This window comes from Phyllostomus hastatus, unplaced genomic scaffold (genome assembly GCF_019186645.2).
Source record: "Phyllostomus hastatus isolate PE091 unplaced genomic scaffold, TTU_PhHast_1.1 phas_contig_86, whole genome shotgun sequence".
Taxonomy (NCBI): Eukaryota; Metazoa; Chordata; class Mammalia; order Chiroptera; family Phyllostomidae; genus Phyllostomus; species Phyllostomus hastatus.
This window is the reverse complement of record NW_025333977.1, coordinates 28,478,040-28,502,340: the sequence shown is the minus strand read 5'-3', so window position 1 is coordinate 28,502,340 and position 24,301 is coordinate 28,478,040. Positions and strand designations below refer to the sequence as shown.

At 38.7% G+C, this 24,301-nt stretch overlaps 1 protein-coding gene across 2 annotated transcripts in view; it reads left to right on the top strand.

Annotated features, from left to right (window-relative positions):
- The window catches only part of ZMAT3 (zinc finger matrin-type 3), a 76,631-nt gene that overhangs the window by 22,706 nt on the left and 29,624 nt on the right, over positions 1-24,301 (top strand). Inside the window, exon 6 of one of the 2 annotated variants that reach the window (XM_045851062.1) lies at positions 1,411-8,734. The exons of the other annotated variant lie outside the window; for it this stretch is intronic. Coding sequence (XP_045707018.1) covers positions 1,411-1,622 — 212 coding nt within the window. The 3' untranslated portion in view covers positions 1,623-8,734. Of the gene's footprint in view, positions 1-1,410; positions 8,735-24,301 lie in introns of those variants that run through there. 2 annotated transcript variants of the gene reach the window in all.

The window sequence follows — 24,301 nt, the reverse complement described above, 5'->3', positions numbered from 1 at the left end:
GTGAACCAAAGGGTCACTGGTTCGATTCCCAGTCAGGGCACATGCCTGGGTTGTAGGCCAGGTGCCCAGTGGGGGACACGTGAGAGGCAACCACACATTGACATTTCTCTCCCTCTCTTTCTCCCTCCATTCCCCTCTCTCTAAAAATAAATAAATCTAAAAAAAAAAGGTAATTGGAAAGGTAAGAGTAGCATAGAAAATAGGGACACATAGAAACAGTAATGTTATGTAATTAATAAAAGCCTGAACATATATCAGTAATTACAACAAATATAAATCTACTAAATTCCCACTTAAAAGACAGAGGCTTTAAGAATAGATTAAAAAATGAGCTGAGAGGAAGGAAGCTGAGATAGTTGTATTAATATTAGATAAAATAAACTTTAGGTCAGAAGGCTGTTTAGGCAATATTCTCTGACCAGAGAACAATTAGATGAGATATCAATAACAAAAATATTTAAAAAAACACACACAAGATTTTCAGCTGTTTGGAAATTTTAAAAGATTTTTAAATAATTCATGGATCAAAGAAGAAATTATATGGGATATTAAAAACTCTTAGAACCAAACAGTAATAAAATTATATTAAATTTATAGGATGTAGTAAAAATAATATTTTGAGAAAAGCCTGAAATATTTATTCTAGTAGAAAAGAAAAACATGAAATTAATAAACAAATGACCAAACTTAAGTCAATTATATAAAAAGAAAATAAAATGATCAATAATTCCACCAACATTTATATATATGTCATTCCATCCTTCATATTGCTTCTTTAAAATAGAATTGTGATAATATTTTGTGATATTTCTGTTCCACTTAATAGCATATTACAATCACATTTTCATGGAATTAATAGTGTTTTTATTATTTTTAGTGACTGCATGGTTTTCCATTATAGTCCTTAACATAATTTTTCAAGTTGTAGTTTTGGAACTCTCCTTTCTCTAACCCCTCCCAGAAAAACCTTTTTATAAATGCTGATGAAATAAATGCCCTTGTTGATAAATCTTTATGCAAGCGTTCTTAATATTTTTCTTAGGATAATTCTTAGAAATAGAATTTTTGGATTAAAGAGTTAGGATAATTGTAAAACTTCATATAATACTGGGAAATTAAATCATTTTAAAACAGTATTTACATTTTAGAGACATTGTCATTTAGAGTTTGGGTTTGGCTCTATAGTAATCTTTGTGACAATAGTTGGAAGAATCATACTAGTTTTTAGATTGAACCTTTATAAAATTGTAATTTAAAAAATCCATTAACTTCACGTTCATTTGAAGGTAGGAATCTGTAAATTTTATAATTTTAACTTAGGGACAAAATTATAGTTATAATTAATCAGATTGCTGCCATTCAGTTAGTGAATATTTTGAAGTGAACACATTATTTTGTGTCTTGCTATAGGAGGTCCTTACTTCAATCGTCGCTCTCGGCAGAGAATTCCGCGTGATCTGGCCATGTGCGTCACTCCAAGTGGCCAGTTTTACTGCTCAATGTGTAATGTTGGGGCTGGCGAAGAGGTGGAATTCCGGCATCATTTAGAGAGCAAGCAACATAAAAGCAAGGTGTCTGAACAGCGGTACAGGAATGAGATGGAGAATCTGGGCTATGTATAGTGATTGTTGTATTCCAATAGAGCAGCTCATCCTGCCTGTTTGCCTTCTGTCAACATGCCCTGCTTTGTGGTCCTTTTGATATGAGTACATTCCTCTGCTTAATGTTAATACATGTAACCTGCAGTGGTACAGTGAGATGTCAAAACTGGGGAAGGATGAGAACGTGCTTCTTAGGTCATGATGCTTTTTCAGGTCAGTTGTGTTGAGTTACTTAGACCATGTGACCTCTACACCCCATGAGAAATAATGGTTTATCTCGACCATTCTGGTCAATTAGCAGCCTGACCACTTAGAGCTTTAACTATTTAACAATCTCATCTTCTTTTGCAATTTTAGTTTTATGTACTCTTAAGTAAAAGGTTTTATGAGTCCTTCAGATCACAGTAAAAACAGGTAAGCAGAGATTTCAGTTTCCCAAGGCTTCTTTGGAATCACCACCTCTACTCAGTGTCTTGTTGGTGGGGTATATTCTATTATAAACAACATTTGGGTCTTCTCCAGGACATTTTCCCTGTTATCATGTCTTCCCATTATTGAGATGAAGGTTTTCTTGGACTCAGACACTTCTGGTGTGCACTTCCAAACAGTGAAACTTAATTTCCAGTTATGGATTTCACATATTTAAATGCCACCTTCTTTCCTCTCCACTCCCTCCCCACCCAGCTGAATTAACTTGTCTAATAAGCTTATTTTCATGCCCCAGCTATGTTGTGGAATTTCCAAGCTCCACATTTGAATATCCAATGAATTTAAGATAGATAGGATATTTTTTAAAAAAAATATTTTTCAGCTGGTTTTAGAAAATGTAAAGATGTGTTTGATTTTTCAGTTTAGAGTTACTTCATTGATAGTGACTTGTTACTTCCACGATGGTCTCAATCATAAGTTTAGATCTCTGGATTTTTGGTTTGGCAGACTTTGTAGATAAACTGATCCTTCCATTTAACTCATATTCACCTCTGTATTACTGGTTTGCTGGCTATTCTGAAAAATACCACTTACTTTACTGTTTCATAGATAGAGAAGAATTTTTAAAAAGTTAATCAAATTTCAGTATCATCATTTCTAGTAGAAAAATACATGAACTTTGATTTCATTCTTTCTAATTCAGCTTTCTTGAAGATAATAGAGATACAGAAATATGTTATAGATTACTTGATATTTGATAATGACAACAGTGTTATTAGTTTTGTATTTTGTTTTTAAAATAAAGCTCTAGTGTATGTCTAGATTAACTAATGGAGTACTCTATGAACTTTCATTAACTGTACTTTATCTACTTATATTTACATGGATAAGACCGGTGCTCATCCATACTTCTTTTGAAAGGCCACATGGAAGTTTATATTGAGAAGTATCTTTGCACTATGGTCAGTTCACACTTGATTGCTTATATTACTAATTAAGAAAATAACCAAACTCCTGGCTTTTTCTTGAGAATTCTATATGCAAAGAAATGGGGACGAGGAAAATTATAATCGTCATTCCTTTTCTTTAATTCTTCCAAATGATGTTTGAACAATCTAGACCCATATTTAAAATTTAGTTTTATGATTAACCTCTGGTACAATATCAAGTCACTCTTCCGTTGAAGTGATAGTTTTTGAAAAGAATTATTATTTAATATTTTTTTCTCCTAGAAACAGAAGAATAAGATAACATTTGGTTGAAATTCTATCCAGACCCATAACTTTTTGTATAATAATGCTTTGTGCAGTTATCTATAAAATAGAGTTGATTAGTTTAGGGCAATTTAGAGCTTATTTTATTCATCAGTAGGTTATTCATTTTGCTGCTAAGTAATTCTGTGGTAGATTTTGATATTACAGTGCTGGCCACTGGTTCTGTGATTATTTAAAAATCCCATCTTCCCTTCTCTTTGTATGTGTATTTATATACACACATACATAAAACTATAGATAAATACTTTTATGTGATATCATAGAGAAGATTTCATTGAATTCTTATCTCAGATAACAGTAAATGATTGTGGATAAGAATTTGTATTTTGTAAAAGTGACATTCATCCATTTTCAATTTTTTCCTTTGCAAGTAAAATAAAATTAAAGGAAGGGTTTCCTCATTTTCCCCACTTAATTTCATTATACATACAAAGAGGAGTGGATTTAAGGCCTTGATGTTTTTTCTGGCCTTGTGTATTCAGGTTTCCAGTCTCCCAGTGCCCTTAATGGACTTTATGAATGCATAAACGCATTTTCTTTTAAGGAAAAAAAGATTTATAGTGTTATTTCTTACTTGCTATATTTCTTTGCACTAAAAAAGAGCTATGTGTTTGTTTTATATGATACTTTAGATACCATATTGCCTATTCTGTTTACTCCTTAATTTCTAAACTCTAGGAAGTTGATGAATAACTTCTGTGATCACTTATAGAGGTGACATACACATCTTCCTTAAAAAGCCCCTACAAATCTCTGTGACAGTGGTGTGCCCTGGGTTTGTTGCTTCCTAATATTCTGTGTTCCACAGGTGAAAAAAAGGGTGACAGAAGCTGTCATAAAGGAAATGCCTAAAAATCCATCTCTGTATGGTACAGTATCTCATGTCATGCATTCCTTACAGACAGTGTTTTTCCCGGTCAGAGAAGGTTGTCGTTACTACTGCAGCCAGTGATATGTGCTCTCCATTGATTTCATTTTGTGAAGTCCAGTCCTGCTCTGTAGTGTGCTCTAGAGTTTGTACCTTGAGCTCCCCAGGAATCACGATAGTATCTTTTACAGGCGGTATATAAGGGCAGACTGAGGCCTAAACAATGGAAAACCTGCGGTTAATTAAATTAAGTAGATTTCGGTAATCATCTGCAAGAAGACCTCGTGGCATCGAAGTCTCTTTTCTCTGTGAATATCTGTGTAAGTTTTCTTTCAAAGTCGATGTTAGAAGATGACAGAAACTTTAGTAAGATATTGAGGGCAAGAAGTTTTAAAGGAAAAATTCCATGCTCCATGCTCCAATTAAAAGATTGGATTGCGTTTGCATTTGAAGTGTTTTATTTCTTCCCAAAAAGTTAAGGTACAAAATGTGTGTGCCATGCAATCCTTTTGACTCCACTTTGAACAGAAAATACTTTGTTGGTCTTTGTATACCACATGCTGCAACTTGTAAATACGTGCATGTCGTTTACTACATTTGTTTGCCTGTCTCTTGCTGCACTGAAATCTGTAAGTGAATACTTTTTTAAATACCATCCATTTTGAAAAGTTCCTTCTCCAACTCCATGCTATTTTCCCCTTTAATGTGCTGATACACTTAGAAAACCATTTAGGTTTTAGAAACCCTGAGATTGAGTGGAGAATTGTGCCTGAGATCATTCTTCTGTCCCTCTGACTTGAACAGCTAAAGGAAGCATGAGATCTTCCATTTATTTTGCAGGGCTGTTCTGTGACACTGGTAATACTTGCTATAGCTACCTAGCCACACTTTGAACAAGGATAAAATGTGTATATATATAAATCTTCCTCTGTAGATAGATTTTAAGGATTAGCTGTGGGATTTATGATTCCTTCACTCCTGAATTGGCTGGAACGTTGAGCAGTGACAGCTTGAGGATTGCCCAGTGGCCTATGGAAAGTGAGTTTGCTTATGCCAGGGGGACATGTAATTGTCCCTCTCAGTACCTCCGCAGAGCGGCCCAGGAATGGTGGATTTGGAGCCTAACCTATCTTGTTTCCTCAGTCTCAGAACTTAGGCTGTAAGTACTCTGTAAAGAACTTGGTGAGGCATGTAAGGACAATAGAGCTGCTTTTGAAATAGAGAAATGTTTTGTCAATGTAGGCAAAAGTTTAATACAGGCTGTTGAAGAGATGTCTAAAAATATTCTACCTTACTAACTTTGTTTTGATCAGCCAAATCACTATTCAGGAGTTTCATACATAGTGTTTTGTTGTTGCTTTTAGTTTTGGGGTTTGTTTGTTTTTTTTTTGGCGGTGGATCCTTACTATTGTGAGTGATTACCAGCAAACTAACAGAATGGACAAAGAGTTGTGTAAATAGCTTCCCATATGACATTACTTCCGATAGCTCTTTTGACTTTTTCTTCCCATTATGAATGAGAGGATCATTTGTAAACTCCCTTTCTGGGCAGGTACCAAAAACCAAAAAATACTGGCTTATGGTCCCATGTGACCTTGTCTCTATTAAGCCCAGAATATGAGTGCCTTTAGCAAGTTTTAGCATTTCACAGAGAGAAGAGATGATAGAATTATTGCCATTAATCACAGTTCATTAAACCCAGGAGCTTAGAATAGCAAAGGTCTATGTGAATTCTGTGTTCTACATTTTTTTTCTTAATGCAGGCTCAATTTGATATTGAGTAAAACTGTTACTTGTACTGATCAGAAACCATACACCCCAAAAATGAATTAAGTGTTCTAGGGTGGCAGCAGTCATAGAGTACTTTCCACCTTTACGTTACATTTACATTTGGTGAACAGTGGTGTGTGGATTGGGAAGAGCTTGACACTGAATTTGGAAAAGCCTCATCCCATGTTGTTTTTCAAAATCAGTCTCTGTAAAGGGGAGGGAATTATGTATTGAAAATGAAGTGTGGGAAGAGATGGTCATGCACAATAAATATTAATTGTGGTACTTAGTTTCTACATTTAAAAAAGCACCTTCACAAATCCGATCTGAGGCCTTTTACAACAAAATTTTCCTTATTTCAAAAAATTTTTTAAATTCCAAATTGCTAAGTATTTTGAATCTTTAAAACACACTACTAAATTAATTTCATTGTAGAAACTTAACATTTTATTGTGGAAATTTTCAAACATCAGAGTTGAAAAAATTTTACAGTATATCCACCACTGGATTCTATAGTCAGTATTTCACTGTGCTGGTACTACTACATATCTGCCCATCCCCTCTGTTCATCCATCTACCCACAGTTTATTTTAAATACACACTTCAGTGTAAATTTCAGACAATACATTTCCCTTAAACACTTCAGCATAGGTATCATTAACTAGAGTTTTGTGCTTGTTTAAATATCAGTATCTTTTTAAAGTCAGTGTCTCAGTCTTAAATTTAGATCATGTGTTTATTGACTCATGAAGTTGATAACCTCAGCCAATTGAGCACACGCTTTTTCTCCTGTGGACTTCAGCCTTCTGCCAGTTTCTGCGTTTGTACGTGCTTAGAATGAGGGAAGACAATGCTTTTCAAACTGAAGTCTTCTTGTGTTGGACATTGTAAATGCTTAGTTGTCATATATTTTAAAGTTTCATGGTAAGATTTCTCCCTTATCCCTCTTGTTATGATGTATTTTTGCTGAACTATGCAGCTTTAGAAAATTGTGAGTTCCTCATTGGGGTTTGTGAAATCAGCCTATACCTCATTTCAACCTGCTGCTGTTTCTGTCATGTCATCACATTTCCTTCACACTTCCACCCATTCTGCCAGAAAGTACAGAGTCAGACTGTAGACGATTAGCTGTTTTAAAAACTCTAGGGGAGCAGATTAAGTAGTTTAGAAAGTTAAAACCATGAATTTATATAAAGCCTCTGAGTTCCCTGAGAATGGAATTGCCCATGCTTCCTCTAGCCATAATTAGCAGGATCAAAAATGATTGTACTGCACAGTGAATTGTTGAGATTGTGAGCCTTAGTAACATCTTTAGCTTTACTCTAGTACTGCCTGGAGAAAATTTTTTTTGACATATGCCTTCATCATGCCAATTTTTTTTTGTGGGAAAAATGGTAGGTGACTTGCTCCAGGGCATGAAGGTGGAATGGATAGGTCGGAATTGAAACTTCAGTGTTCTTGACTCATATTCTTGTGCTAGTTTGGTAAGATTTATGGCTTCTAAATAACACTTCCTTTGGGGCCCTGAAGATGAAAATATGTATTTTTACTAATTAGACTTTATATTTAGGCATTCCATGACTTTTTGAACTTAAAGAACTTTTTCATGGTCATATTTCCTCATTAAGCCAATGAAATTGCTAAAAATATCACTTCACTGTTGAATACTAACTAATGCAGGTTTTATCAGATTTATTTTTGCATTTCAATGACTTTCATGATTCATTCATAACTCTTTCTATGTAAGTGCTTAAGTGACCCCCTCACTAGTGAAAATGAATGTTCTCTATCACTGATTATATGTATATTCTCTACATGATCTATTTTTTAAAGGAAAAGTAACCCCAATGTGTCAGAATGAATGATATTATCCTAGGGCAAAGAACATATAAAGTTTATTTCTAGTCTTCGAATCTGGCATTCACAGGAACAAAACTCAGAGTGGCTGGTCATTGTTTGCCTTCTTTTGCTACTTCAGCCTTTCTGTGGTTTTGTAAATTCGTGAGTCATCTTATGAGAATTTCGTGTTGATTCTGTGTAATTGGTGTTCACCTTGTGGTATCCTTGGCTGCCCACAGCAGTTTAATTTGGGTGTGGTGTGTCTGCTTTGAAATGCCTTACTAGAGTATGTCAGACTCTGCTCTAAAGCATTCCACGTATCTGCTAGGACAATATGTTGCCTCTCTTGGATGTATGCTCTTAGATCCAGAAGCAAAAATGACTTTGCTTTCACTGTTAAGGTTGCATTTTAGTGGTTATTATTTTAAATTAGAGAATAAAATCATGGAAAACCAATGGAGACTTTAGAATCCTTCATTTAATGGCATGGCAAGCTTGTAAAAACAGTTTTTGCTATTTTACTAGAACAGTGTCTCTGGTAAAGGATATAGCTAAAAAAAAAATGCCAGCCAGAACTGTGTGAAATTGGAGTTGTTTCCTTAAATTATTTCTAAATGTCCTGCAGGAGTTTAACATCTGTGTATGCTATTGGGGCTAAGTGCCAGTCACTGCTTTGGAAATGTTTCTGTTTTGGGGCTACAGAAATGACAAAAAATGTCATGGGGTTTAAACCAATCAACTGTGAATTGTGAAATTGAAATTGCTCCTTTGGTTTTGTTTTCTTCTGTATATTGAATATAGAAATCAAAAAGTTATTTAAAATTTATACTGCTTATGTTGATGGCTCATTTTGGCTGTGTATCCTCACTATGTACTGATTTCTGATAAAGGCTTGACATTGTTATAATGGGCATTTTGTGTTCAATTTAATAAAACAGTTTCCGAGTCTTGTCTGCAGATCGTTCAGCTATGAGTTGGAGGTCAAGGAAAAAGGCACATTGTCAGCACGGAGGTGTTACTTTTAATGCCCATGCTGGATGACTGTGGGTTCACCATTCATCAGTCTGCACGTAATCCGTCATGGGCTCACTCCTAGAGCTCACATGGAGTGCTGTCAGGTCTTGGGCTTGCAGTAGAATTAACCCAGCTGCCCCACGTCACTGGAGTTAGCCTGAGACTGGAGGGAGTTCTTAATTTTATTGATATATTTTAAAATTTATCTTCCCTTCAAATTCTGAGAAATGTTGAGCTTAGCATAATCATAACTGCTGCTTTTAGAAATAAACATATTAACATGCATATACCCATTAATCTTTTGGATATTTCACATACAAAATACTCTTAAAATTTACTTAAAAATACAATACATTATTGGGGTATGGTCATTAAGCACTCTGGCTTACTGTATGCAGTGTGCTTCTGAATTTCAATGCTCATTTTGAAGAGCAGATGATAGGCCTGGAAGGTGCTGCTATGGTTTGTTTAATCGGGATGCAAGACACATACACTTACTGTCGTGGGAAAAATTCCTGTCTGCACACACAAAAAATGTTTTTGAATGAACTGAATGGATCACATTGACTGTGTTTTAAAAACACTCAAGGCATCAGCACATTTTATTATATCATCTCCAAGAGATTTGTAGCTTAAAAGAAAGCCGTAATAATGGGCATCAAAAAAATAAAGGTCTTAAATCAGTACAGCTTTTCAGCTTTTTTTTTTTTTCCCAGGCATTTCTGAGGCTTATGTGTTGGCTGAAAATCTATTCACAATCAGGCACTGGATATTATACTTTAAAATTGCTTGTCTGTAAAAGACCAGCAATGAACTTTCCCAATCTATTATAAATTGATGTAAGATTGTAGAGAGATCAGAAGTAGGTCTTTGTGTGATGCATTTTAAGATTTTTATAATGAGTTGAGACTTAGCCCACCGTGAAATGTATTATTTAATAAGAATGTAACTCTGAATCCTTTACCTACCCTCCCCCGCAAAAAATCACCTGAAAATACAGTCTACTGTGTGTGTGAGGGAGAGAGGAAGAGACAGAGAGGCTGAGGTGTGTGTATTAGGAAGGAGTGTGTGTAAACATGTTCAAGATGTCAAATACTTTGGGGAAGCGTGTCCGAAGGAGCAGCGTCAATTTGCCACTGGAGGCAGTCTGTAACTTCTGCTTGGCATTTTGGATGTCTTTCAGCATAATTGGAGCTTCAAATGTGCTTTGGTTGGCAGCTGTCCTCCGGAAAGGAACAAGATGTCTTTAATATTAACTTCAATTTTTAATCTTTGCTGATGCCAGAGGCTCTTCTCTATCCTTGTTTTCTACAAAGAGCCTATTAGGCTGTGGGCTTTGACCAAAGGTATCTAGTGCCACCCTGTGGACTCTCCAAATCTTACAGTTAGCAATTTGAATGTGGTTGATACACTACCTTTGAAGCAGGATCTTCTGCTAAAAACCACCTAATGAAGGAGAGGAGTTTTTATCCTTAAATAAAGCAAGGGAAGACATATCTCTAGGACAGGAGTGTCAAACTCATTGTCAACAGGGCCACATCAGCCTTGTGGTTGCTTTCAAAGGGCCGAATGTAATTTCAACTCCTTAACAGTTAGGAGTAGTTATATTCATACAGCCCTGAAATTATTTCAACTTTGGCCCTTTGAAGGCAACTGCAAGGCTGGTGTGGCTTCTGGTGAAAATGAGTTTGACACCTCCCTGCTCTAGGAGGTATTAAGGAGTTTATTCTTTTATAGTTTCAGCTGCTGAAGTATGCAGAGTGAGAAAAGTCATAGATTGGGAATCAGGAGGCATGTATATACATATGTGTAGGATTTTTTGAGATGTTTTAAAAATACCTATTTTTCTTTTAAAAAACCTATTACCCATACATGTTTGGGTATGTGAACAACAAACATAGAAACTAAAATAAAATAATGGTCAGTGGAAGCCCCAAACTGGAAAGAAAGGACTAATCTTTCATCATAGAAGATTGTCGAACATTTAAAAAATTATGTACAAGGGCAAATGTTACCAAACATGCACAAATCATACTGATAATATAAGAACTACAAAATACTAAAGTTTTCCCAAACATCATTTATTTGGGGGAGGAACATAATGGTTTCTGCTTCAATACGCTGGCAGTACATAAGGAGACATTTTTAAGTGTTTTATTAAATATTTCCAACACTTAGAAGAAGTAAATGTTACCATAACTTGTCCCAGTTCTGTCACCTGTGTGTGCTCTTGAGCATGTCACTTAACCTTGCTGAAATCCAGTTACTTCGAATTGGGGTCTTATTAGGTGTGAATTCCAGTTATTCCTTTTAATTGCTCTCAATAGTATGGACAATTTAGAGAACTGGTCTTTCTAAAAAATTAGTTGAATTTTTTTGAATAAGTTCTGAGCCACTTGTGAACTCATGTCCCATTTTCCTCCCTCAAGGTGAGCAGTTACCAGTTGCTTAGTGGTTTTCCCAGAGGTATGCTATGCAGTGTGAGTGGGAAATCCATGTGACACTCTTGCTCAGTGAGCAGTGTGCCTTGGCAATCATTCTATGCCAGGACCCGCGAATCTTATCTCACTCTTTCTGACTGTGTGGTATTGCCTTGTATGATTTTCAAAATTTCTTTCGTTGGTCCTCTATTGATTTCATATATAGATATATAAAATAATGATGTTTTAAAAATAAAAACACAAACCCTGGCTGGTGTGGCTCAGTGGATTGAGCACCGGCCTGTGCACAGAAATGCCACTGTTTCAGTTCCCGGTCAGGGCACATGCCTGGGTTTCGGGCCGGGTCCCCAGTTGGGGGTGTGCGAGAGGCAAGCAACCGATGTTTCTCTCACACATCGATGTTTCCTTACCTTTCTTTCTGCCTGTCTTCCCCTCTCTCTAAAAATAATAAAAATATTTTTAAAAATAGTTACAAATATTGTGGTAAAATATACACACAACATAAAATTGATCATGTTAACTATTTTTAAATCTACACGTCAGTGGCATTAAGTACATTCACGTGGTGCAAACTATTGCCACCCTCCATTTCCAGAACTTTTTTCATCCTCCTGAACAGAAACTCTGTAGCTCATTAAACAGCAATACCCTGTTCCTCACTACCTCCCAGTCCCTGGCAAGCACCATTCTACTTTCTGTGAATTTTACTTCACAGAATTAATATATAAGTAGAATCTTACAGTGCTTGTCTTTTGTGCCTGCTTCCCTTCATTTTAGAATAATGTCCCCAGAGTTCATACACGTTGTAGAATGTGTCAGACTTTCCTTTCTTTTTAGGCTAATATTCCATTGTATGTATATACTATATTTTATTTATCTATTCATCTATCAATGGACATTCGGGTTGTTTCCACCCATGGGGTATTGTGAATAATGCTGAACATGGGTGTAAAAAAATTAAAAACTTTAAAAATTATGAAATATTTCATATATGCAAAGTTTATAGGATAATTAAACAGACATGTAATCACCAAGTTCCCCAGCACTATCAAGTCCTAACATTTTGCTGTATATTATTCTGATATTTTTAGAGAAAAATAAAACATTACAAATTCAGCCAAAGCCCACTATGCACCCCATCCCCTGCCAGCTCTAATCTAAGCCATTGACAGATAAACTCACAATCTTAAATTTGGTATTTATTATTTCTATATGTGTTATATTACTGCTATATGTATCCATAAACAGTAGATAGTATTGTTCATGCTTGCAAAATTAACATAATTGTCTCAACAATATACAAATATTTTTATTTTTATTCTCAACATATGTATGATGATATTTATAGTTATATTTTTGAAGTATGGGTCACCGGCCAGCAGTGATCACGGAATGCTGCAGATGGCTTGTCGAAACGCGAGAAAAAACATGCACAGAGACAGACCAGTTTCTGTGGAGAAGTAGGGACAGAACGGCCACCCCCTCTAGTGGGGAACGCGCTGATTTACCGTCCAAACCGGCTTTTATTGGGTTCGTTTTGCATAAGAATTCAGGTAAAGCACAATACTCATTGCGAGGAAGTAAGGGTCAAATATAGGTAACAAGGAACTCTGAGGGTCTATTTTGAGTCAGGGTCAAAGAGCTGTAAGACTTTAAGGAACAAACAGCTAACTTCCTCCTTGAACCCTTCTCATTCAACTGAGGACATTCTAAACAAAGAAGGTTTCACAGGAATTTACATGGTCTTTCTTAGGCCTGATCACCCAGGGAATCTGCCCTTTCCAGTGCAGGACGGCACCACCCTGTCATTGTTTCAGGCTTAGGTGGAGCAAGGGAAGTAAAGCAGCCAAGAGATTAAGAGATTTTCTTGCAGAGCAGGAGGACTTGGGCTTTGTCAAAGCCAAAGGGCGAGAGTCCCTTACCCCCTTTTGCCGTAGCCCCCAAAGTCCTTCTTTTGGGGGCCTCCCACATGATCGTGCCTGTCTTAGATAGTTCCCCCCTTGGGGAATCTTACCCATCATTGGCTAACCAACCAAGCATTGGGGTCCAGGCAGGGTGAGGTATGAAGGAGCAGAAGCAGCGCTCCTGTCAGGGAGATAAGCTTGTCTCCTTGCTGGCTTATGGTTCCAAGGGCGTTCCCTTAGCCTTAGCCTAGGCGGGGGTTACAGCTTCTGATACCAGGCAGGGCGGTTCCCAACATATTTTATTCATTTTAAATACTGTATAGTATTCCATTGTCTAAGTATAGCATAATTCATTCCTCTTTTTGTTGATGGACATTTAGGTGTTTTTTCAACATTTTCTTACTAAAAACAATACCCTGGTGAATTTTTAAAACATATCTCCATAGACTCTCCAGGCTAGATCCTTGCTACATCACCTTGTAGCCTTTTACAAATGCAACATCCTAGGTCCCACTGCAGACCTACTGAATTCGAACCTATGTTTATGCAAGATCCCCAGGTGATTCATACGCGTATTAAAATTTGAGCAGCTGTTCTCAAACTTAGTAGCACCTGGGAAGTTAAAAACAACTAATTTAGTAGCACCTGGGAAGTTAGAAACAACTAACTTACACCTGGGTTGTGCCACAGAGGTTTTGATTTAATTGCTCTAGGTTGGACTCCTCAGATGGTTCTAGTAATAGCCTAGATTTAGCACGGTTGCTGGGACCCAAACAGTCACGGCTGCCTTGTGGGTGTTGCTTGGCTATCGCTGGGATGCCTCTCTGGAAAAGATCGTTTTACCCACAAGGGGCTATAGCAGGCAGGTGGCTGCTATGATGGCAACCTCTAATTCAGTCAGTTATCAAAAACACTTGAGCAAATGCTTTGTCCTATTTTTAGTACAACTAGATCTTTGTCATAGAGTATATCTACTTCGTCCGCTAAGTAAATTTGTTAATTACTTAACAAACACTTGCAAGGCACTCACTATATATCAGATCATCTTAAAAGTACTTTATTAATATTATCTGTTATTTGTTGGAAAGTTTACTTTCCACTTAAGATAGTTTTGAAATTTCGAGTGAAATAGTGTGGTTTGTCAGAAGGAAGAATACGTAGTAATAAGAAAGAACGCGAGATGTCGGACGGTGAGGTTCCTGCTCTGTGCTCTGCCGGGTGGAGCAGTCCCACCATCAGCAACCTTCCAGGGCTGTCCCACTCAGCCAGCAGGGTTGGCCTGTGGCCTGTGAGTGCATGAAGCTACTGCTTCCCTGAGGAAGAGGACTCAGGACTGCATCCATTCAGTGATGTGGCCTTTTCTGCCCAACACTACAGTGTCGTTGTGGTCGAAGCTGGGAAAATCCTTAGTCTTCCAGTGGCATCTCAGGGCAAATTATTCTTCTATCCAGTCACTCCGTGTTTTTGCAAGTAAATTGTGGAACAGAGTACTTAAATCACAACTGGATCAGCTATTTCAAAGTGTATTTATGTGACCTGAAGGAACGTCCTCAAAGAGAGGAATTTTTTCTTTATATCTATGTTCAATCACATAATTAGACTTACATACATTTCACTGTCAAATATTCAACACTTTTAAAGTGGGGAAATACTCCTTAAACTCCCAGTTTCCCCAAAACCCACTTTTCCCTTCCAGAGGTCACTACTATTATTAGCATAATGTGTATCCTTCCAAACCTTTTCCTATGTATTTGTAAGTACGTCATTTTTATGTTTTACTGAAAAATTTCTATACCATGTACTTTTAATATCTATTCGAGTGCTGCTTATTTAACTATATTTCCTCATATCTCTCCCAGATTTGCCCAACTCTTTCTTGTGTTACTTTACCCAGGAGACCACTTAAAAATACACTCTAGAGAATTAAAACAAATGACCAAAATTGTAGAGTTCACCCCTCTCAGGTTTATATTTAAAAGGCAGGAGGTGATGCCTTAGTTACATACGTCCCATTTTAGACAGATGAAACTGGAAGGACAAAGTCTTTCCTAGGGAAGAGAACTGTGCCTGTTTTTCATCAGGTCCCTTTACTCCAGTGCCAGTGGCTTACGGAGTCCACGGTTGGGGGATTGTCATTTGCTGAATGTGATGCTGTTCTTCCTGTTCTCTTCTTCCACTTAAATGCAGGGGGACTGATCAATTTTGCTCCCCAGGAATTCTCTCTGGTTGTTGGCAGGACAATACCCAGCCAATGGATTCATGTTATCGGCCAGGGCCTTAGGAAAAATTCACTGTGTTCTGCAGATGGGCATCCTCAGGATGGCTGTTGCCGAATGCTGTTACACATCTCATCAACATGCCCTCCCACCAGGTGTTTGTTAGTGGACCGAGGAGAGCGAATGAGCAGTTTCATGTTCCTTTGCACGCTATCAGTACTTTATCACTTGGTAGCTGGCGAGGAAAACAGGAATCCATCTCTGGGCTTAAGGACTTTGCAAAGTCACCACTGGTTACAAAAACTGTGGCCTGTGCTGGATTTCAAGAGAGATTTGTGCGCCGCCTCATAATTGCCCTATCACAGGTGGTTGCCACTTCGGAATTCATGGGCTGATATGCGAAAGGGGAAACATTTGGTGAAACGTCAAGCATTTGCAGAAGGGGCATATTCCCAAGTAAAATCTGGCCATAACATCCTTTTGCTTAAAAACTTTGACTCATTTCCCATTGCCAAAAATTTAGATTTTATTGTCATGGAATTAAACCAAAGGCTTCTGAAAGCAGAGGCTGCAAACCAGCAACCCAGGACTGAATTTGTCTGGCAGATGTGTTATATCTGGCCCCACAGTGTTTTAGAAAAAATACAACCTATTACTAAGAGAACAAGGTTGAGAGGTTTGACACAAAACGTTGGATTTCCAGCCATATTGGCCAGCATTTCTGTATAAATTATATGACGTGAGTGTGGCTGCCCTCTGTAAATGGACCCTGAGCTCTCTCTCCCCGGTTCAGGAATCACCCTGTACTGCAGCCCCGAGGCTGCGGTTTGTGTGAGCCTTGCTTCCTGCCTCACGGCCTCTCTGCCCGGTGGGATGTAGAAAGGAACTCACTGACCTCTTTGACACAGGTGCAAACCTAAGTGTGAAGTTGTTCCTACCCTACGGGGAACCCTTGAGAAATGAGAATCCAGAACTGGCAGATCAATATGCCCGAGTGGAAAAGAGCTGCCATTTTCCACAGCGGTGACCAGATCCACATTCCCCCTTGGACTGGCTTTCTCTCCTTGTTTTTTACTCTTCCAGGTCCCTCACTCACACTCCTTGGGAACACCTCCTAAAACAAATCACTTGTGCTCGAGCCCCTATCGCAAGCTCTGTGTTTAGGTGGTAATTAAGGTGAAGAGCTTCTCCGTTCCTGATTTTCTTAACTGGCTTACTTGACTCATTCAGTTCGCCTTTGTGGTTTCACAGGCATTTGATGTTGGGACCCTGCCTTAGAGATTCACCTGTAGGAATGCACTCCAAGCATTCAACACCATGACCACCTGTACAACTCCTCAAGCAGCAAAGCTTTGGGCAACTGCTGTTTCCTTTGTTTGAGCCCTCACCCCTGCATCCTCCCACTGATTCCCAGCTGCCCTCCTTCCATTGAGCAAATTCCTGCCGAGTCTTCAAGGCTGGCTGCACTTTGGCTTCCTCTGTGGACCCTGCCCTAACTCCTGCACACTCCTGCATCTTTAAAGGCTAAGGAGAGGGAGCTAGGGAAGAGGGAGATTGTCGATGGAGGAAGAAGACGCTGATGGAGCCAACTCTTGTTGGAGACGATGAGCATGGCATCATGGGCTCAGGTGCAGGAACTTCCCTCTAAAGAGGGAGTGTTTATTCTCTGAAATTAGGATAATGCTAGTAAATACTGATGTATACCTACTTACATGCCAGGCACTGTACTGAGTGCTTTCAACATGTTTAGTAAATGTTAGTCTTTCCTCTTCACAAGGGCTCTTTTAGATATATACTATTATTATCCCCATTTTACAGATTAGAAAATTGAGGCATTGAGAGGTTAAGTAACTGCCTAAGATCACACAGCTGGTAGGCAGGTAGTCTGGTTTTAGAGCTCATGCTTTTGACCACTCTATGTCTTATTACTTCTTAAGGGAAACTAAGGAAAAGATGTTACACATACATGGAAAAGAAAGTGAGGTGCTTTATGTCCATTGGCCTAAATCTTCCCAGTGGAGCAGGAAACAAGGCTAGACAATATGGTTGTAGGAGGCATGGACCCTGTTTGAATTTGAGTAGGGAGTGAGAAAAAGCAGTGAGAGTAAATTGGTCTTGGTCTTGTTTTTCAAAAGCTCCTAAAATATCAATAACACTGTGCCTGTCCCCTAGCTCATTGTTAAGTACTTGGCAACTAAACTTCTACTGTTGCCAAATGGCATGGTTCCTTGTGGCACTTCCAGAAACCACAGGGCCTGAGGCTCTGACATGTTTAGGAAATGATAGTTACAGGAATGGCCCTCAGACTGTTTAGAAGCCTCAGCCTGGGGAGGATCTGGGGTTTTTTATAGTCATGTGTAGCTTCCAGAGATTCCAGAACAGACAGGCCTCAGATTTCCGTGAGAATGAAAAAGATATCTCGAGCCTAGCGAGTTCACATGTCCAGGAAGCTGATTTATCTATAGCAGTGCCATCTCCCTGTTGCAATGTGGGAGGGCCTGGGAGGTTTTGCTTCTGTTTGTTATTGCCTGCTTAATTCAGTTTCAAAGTTTTCGTATCCTCTTCCATTAAAGAAACTTTGTATGCCTGTCTTTCTGTCATCTCATAACAGTTCTGTGGGCGCACAACTGATTTATCACTCCCTGGGCAAGAGCAGTGTGTCTGATTAAGGGATGTGATACTCAAACTTATTGCAGGTAACAAATTTAATTAGGAGCTTTAATGGAAGCAAAACCAACTGAAAGTGTGGATACATATGTGGATAACATAATGGGGAAAAAAAACTGTGGGAAAGAGATTACATTTTCCTATTTTCCCACTGTGGCTAGTTTTTCCATATTTTGTGAAAAACTTCTTTGCATCCTGCCTTTTGGATCTAGAAGTTGTGGTGATTACCTTTCACTCAGGTGTTGGTAACAAAAGATAGAATAAGGATGAGTAAAATGCAGCATTCTGAAAACAATCAGGGCTCTTTGGGCTTCACACTTTCTTGAGATGCGGACGGTAGTTCTCAAACTTCAGTGAGCAGTGGAATACCCAAGATGCTCTTTGCTTTGTCCACCCTCAGTGGTTTGGATTAAGTAAATCTGGGCTCAGAAACTTTCATTTTGAACAGGCACCTCAGGTAAAACAGATAAGGGGGAGTTTAGAGAGAATGTTTGTTTTGTTTTCAAAGATAAGAAAATGAAAAGAAGGTAGTTTTTAAAAATGATCCAATTAACCTATTGCTGGGATTCTTAAAATGAATAGCCTGGTAAAATCTTGATCATTTGGGTGAGTTGTGGTAGTTGGTGTTTTTTGATGAAATGGCCCTGCTTGTCTAAGTTGTTAATGTTGTGTGTGTAGAGTTAGTCACAATATTCCTTATCTTTTAAAAAATTTTACTTTATTTTTTTCTATTACCACATATCCCCCCATACCCTCTTCTACCACCACTCACCCCCTCCCCATCACAATCACCACACTGTTGTCCAAGTTCGTGAGTCCTTTCTCTCCTTTTTTCTTTTTTGCTCAATCCTTCCAGCCCCCACCCCTACTGAGCTGTCAGTCTGCTCTCTGCCTATGAATCTGTCTTTATTTTTTGCTTGTTAGTTCAGTTTGTTCATTAGATTCCATATATGAGTGAAATCATACAGTATTTGTCTTTCTCTGGCTTATTTCACTTAGCATAATGTTTTCCAGTTCCATCCATGCTGTTGCAAAGGGTTAAATTGTCTTATTTTTTTATGACTGAGTAGTATTCCACTGTGTAAATGTACCAGAGCTGTTTTATCCACTCATCTACCGATGGACACTTGGACTGCTTCCAAATCTTGGTTATTGTAAATAATGCTGCAGTGAACATAAGGGTGCATACATCCTTTTGAATTAGTATTTTGGGTTTCTTAGGATAAATTCCCAGTGGTAGAATTGCTGGTTCATAAGGTGGTTCTATTTTTAATTTTCTTTAGGTAATATCCATAACTGCTTTCCATAGTGGTTGCACCAATCCGCATTCCCACTGACAGTGCAAAAGGGTTTCCCTTGCTCCACACCCTCACCAGCACTTGTTTGTTGATTTATTGATGACAGACATTCTGACAGGTGTGAGGTGAAATCTCATTATGGTTGTAATTTGCATTTCTCTGATGATTAATGACATTGAGCACCTTTTCATATGTCTATCAGTCATCTGTATGTCCTCTTTGGAGAAGTGTGTATTCAGGTCCTTTGCCCATTTTTTAAGTGGACTGTTTACTTTTTGGTGTTGAATTTTATGAATTCCTTTTTTTTAAAGATCTTATTTATTTTGAGAGAGGGGAAGGAAGGAAGAAAGAGAGGGAGAGAAACATCAATGTGCGGTTGCCTCTCACATGGCCCACACTGGGGACCTGGCCTGCAACCCAGGCATGTGCCCTGACTGGGAATCGAACTGGTGACCCTTTGGTTCACAGCCCGAGCTCAGTCCACTGAGCTACACCAGCCAGGGCAAGCTTTATGAATTCTTTATAAATTTTGAATATTACCCCCTCATCAGAAATGTCAGTAAATATGTTCTTCCATTCAGTGGGTTGTCTTTTCATTTTGCTGATGGTTTCCTTTGCTGTGCAGAAATTTTGGTTTTATCTATCCTTATTATTCTTTTGTTGGCTGGGTCTCTAGCAATATCCCATTTTATTCTTGATATTGGTAAACTTGTCTTTTCCCTTTTTGTCTTTGTGGCTATATTGCTATATTTAAAGTGAGTTTCTTCTCAACAACATATAGTCAGGTCATGATTTTTAATCTACTTGGCCAATTTGTGTCTTTTATTTATTGATTTTTTTTAATTGAGAGAGAATGAGAGCGACAGACAGAGACAGGGAGAGAGAAGGACATCAGTTGTTGTTCCACCCATGCACACATTCACTGGTTGATTCTGGTATGAGCCCAGACCAGGGATTGAATTCACAACCTTCCTGTAGTTGGATGATGCTCTAACCAACTGAGCTATCTGGCCAGGGCTAATCTGTGTCTTTTAGTTGTTTAACTTGGACCATTCACATTTCCTGTAATTATTCATATGGTAGGGCTTGAATCTGCTGTTTTATTTTTTTGTTTTCTGTTTGTTCTCTCTGCTTTTTGTTTTTCTGTCTTCCTTTTCCTACCCACGGGTGGGTTATTGGAACCTTGCTTAGATTTCATGTTGATTTATTTACAGTGTTTTGGTGGTATCTCTCTGTATAATATTTTTCAAGTATATTTTATTGATTATGCTATTACAGTTTTCCCAATTTTTCCCCCTTTGTCCCCCTTCTATCCTGCACCCCCAACCCTCCAGCTTCCCACCCCTCTTAGTTCATGTCCATGGGTTGTACATATAAGTTCTTTGAGTTTTCTGTTTCCTGTACCATTTTTTTGATGTCTCCTCATCTATTTAATGCCTACTGATTATGCTTCTTCTTCCCCGTACCTTTTCCCCATTCCTCCCCTCCCCCCTGAAAACCCTCCATGTGATGTCCATTTCTCTGATTCTGTTCCTGTTCTAGTTGTTTGCTTAGTGTTTGTTTTTGTTGTTTTTCTTTCTCTTATATTTTTAGGTTCGTCTGTTGATAGTTGTGAGTTTGCTGTCATTTTACTGTTCATATTTTTGATCTTCCTTTTTGTAGATAAGTCCCTTTAACATTTCATGAAATAAGGGCTTGGTGATGATGAACTCTTTTAACTTGACCTTATCTGAGAAGCACTTTATCTGCCCTTCCATTCTAGATGAAAGCTTTGCTGGATAGAGCAATCTTGGATGTAGGCCCTTGCCTTCCATGACTTGGAATACTTCTTTCCAGTGCCTTCTTGCCTACAAGGTTTCTTTTGAGAAATCAGCTGATAGCCTAATTATCTACTCCTTTGTAGATAACTCTCTCCTTTCCTCTTGATGCTTTTAGGATTCTCTTCTTATCTTTAATATTGGGTAACATAATGATGATGTGCCTTGGTGTGTTCCTCTTTGGGTGCAACTTCTTTGGGACTCTCCAAGCTTCCTGGACTTCCTGGAAGTCTATTTCCCTGACCAGATTGGGGAAGCTTTCCTTCATTATTTGTTCAAATAAGTTTTCCATTTATTGTTCTTGTTCTTCTCCTTCTGGCACCCCTATAATTCAGATATTGGAATGTTTTAAGTTGTCAAAGAGGTTCAAAAGTCTCTCTGTGTTTTTTTGAATTCTTGTTTTTTCATTCTGTTCCAGTTGGATGTTTATTTCTTCCTTTTGTTCCAGATCATTGATTTGAGTCCTGGTTTCCTTCCCGTCACTGTTGGTTCCCTGAATATTTCGCTTTATTTCATTTTGAGTATCTTTCATTTGTTCTTTCATTTTTTGATCAAGCTAAATCAGTTCTGAGAGCATTTTGATTACCAGGTGTTTAAATTCTCCATCAGATAGGTTGGCTATCTCCTCATCATTTAGCTCTCTTTCACAGTGTTCCTTCATTTTGGCCCTATTTCTTTTTTGGGGCCCTTGTTAAGTTGTAAGTTATAAGGGGGCAGGGCCTTAGGTATTCACCAGGGTGGGGCAACCCTCCTTGCTGTGCTGTGGAGCTGCCTGTGGGGGAGGGGCCAGAGAGGGAACAGTGCAGCTCACCTGCTCGTCTCTAGCCTGCTTTTCAACAAACTCTCTTGTGTGAGACTGGGAGTTTCTCCTCCCATGGCAACTGCCGTAGTCCACAGCCCACTCTGAGTCTCAGTTTCCCCTTAAGTCAGCCCCACCCACACAGCTCACCTCTGTGCAGCAGCCAGCCCAGCCCGCACTTGCTGCCTTGCTGCGGTTTCTCTCCATCTGCTCTCTTACTGGTCTGGTGGTTCTGTTTGACTATTTCTTTAGTTCTGTGGTTGTCAGAGTTCCATGCATTTTGATTTTCTGGCACTTCTCATTGTTTATTGATTTTAGATTGGTTGCTATCCTCCTTTTGGTTGTGTGAGGAAGCGAAGGGTTTCTATATATGCCTCTATCTTGGCTGGGACTTGTATAACATTTTTAGTAGTCATTTTAGGTGTTACATTATATATACGTAACTCATCACAGTTTCCTAGTGTCGTGCTTTTACTAGTTCTAGTGAAGTATAGCTACCTTTCCCACCTTCACAGTCTCTTACCCTCCCCCACTCATAATTGTCTTAACTACTTCCTCCACCTACACTTAGAACCATACCAGGCATGTTATAACTTGTACTTTAATCCTCAAACATAAAAAAACCAACTAAACAAAAAACCCCTGGAAGAGCAGAGGATTCCACTGCACTTATTCATATTTTTGTTTGTGTCTTTTCTCCCTCCTGATGTTCTAAGGTTCCTACTTTTATCATTTCCTTTTTGTTTAAAGGATGCCCTTTAACTGTTATTTCAGGGTGGATCTGCTGGTGACAAATTCTTTTTGTTTTTCTTCTTCTGAAAATGTCTTGATTTCTCTTTTTTCCTTAAGGCTATTTTTGCTGGGTGTAAGATTCTGGGTAGAGGGTTCCTTCTTTCAGCTCTCTTCTAGTTGTCCCACCTCATTCTGACAAAGACACTTACTCCTGCTTATGGGGACCCTCACTCTTATTGGGCACATCAGATATCTGGACAGGAGAGTACTGTATGGCTTGTTCCTGACTCTCACCTAACCCTGGAGTTTCTACTTCCCACTGCAGTGTTCTGCTGAGCAAAACACTGTGAAAACGGGACCTGTTCTATTCTTCCTTTTTTTTTTTTTCTAGAAAGGGACCTTGTAATTGTGTCCAGAACCTGTGGCGTTGGAGAGTTGTAAGGAATACTGGCAGGGGGGTTTCTGATCAAAGTAGGAATGGGCATATAAAATGATTAACTTCTAAAATAGTAAATTATTTTCCAAAGGCTATGGTAATAGTAATGTTTCAACTAAAAAGAAGCCACTGTGTAAGAATATTCCTAGGACTTTAGGGCTTTTTCTGTCAGGCAGGACCAGGGTCAGCCCTTGATATGTTATTTTTGAATTCTGTCTGCTCTCATCATAATAATCCAAATACAACTGTCACAGTTTTGATATGGGTCATATATAAAACATGCTAAAGTAGACAGCAAAGTTAATGTGCCTTGCAGTTATATTCCTAAAGGACAGATGTGACAAAATATTTTATCCAAAAGAGATGAAGTTTTGGAATAGGCACATGTGTCTGGATCAGAGAAGGTACTGGTGTCATTGGACCCTGGATTAGTGGGAGGGAGTTTGGAGAGCTGTGTCCAGTTGGTAACATCACACTTTAATGCAGCAAGAATATACTCACATGATTTACCAAGTGTGGGTCTTAGGCCACCTGCATCAGGAAGGGAGGTCTCAAGAGTGTGATCCAGGGCCCATCCCAGATATTCTGACTACATCAGAGGATAGGGGTAGGGGTGGGGCTGGCAGTTTTCATCTTTATCAAACATTCCAGGTGGTTCTTAGGCATACCGAAGTTTGATGCCAAAACACAGCCCCTAGGGCGATGGAAGATCTAGAAACAGGGCCACCTGAGTTTCAAAGGGAGCTGTGATTACAGTTGACTCTGAACAACTCGGAGGATAGGGGCGCCAACCCCACAGTCAAAAATCCTACAAGTTCTGATTCCCCGAAAACTTAACTAGAGTTGGCCCTTCATGTCAGTGGATTCAACCAACACGGGTGGAAAAGGGTATTTTTGATGTGGGGTTGGGATCCGCAGCTGGGAAACTGGTTTCAATGAGAAAGTACTGTTTTCAGTCTAAGGTTGACTCTGCCTGTGGGAAACCTGCAGATAAGGAAGGACTTACTATATTTACTAAAAAAAAAATCCGCTTGTAAGTGGACTCATGCAGTTCAAACCTGCATTCTTCAAGGGTCAGCTTTGTTTGGTTTGGAGAGGAACAGGCATGGAGAGGAGCTGATGCCTGTCTTCATTTCTCAGGGCCTGTCACTGCTCCAGAAGTTTATGATCAGTAAATGTGAGTTATACGGTGACAG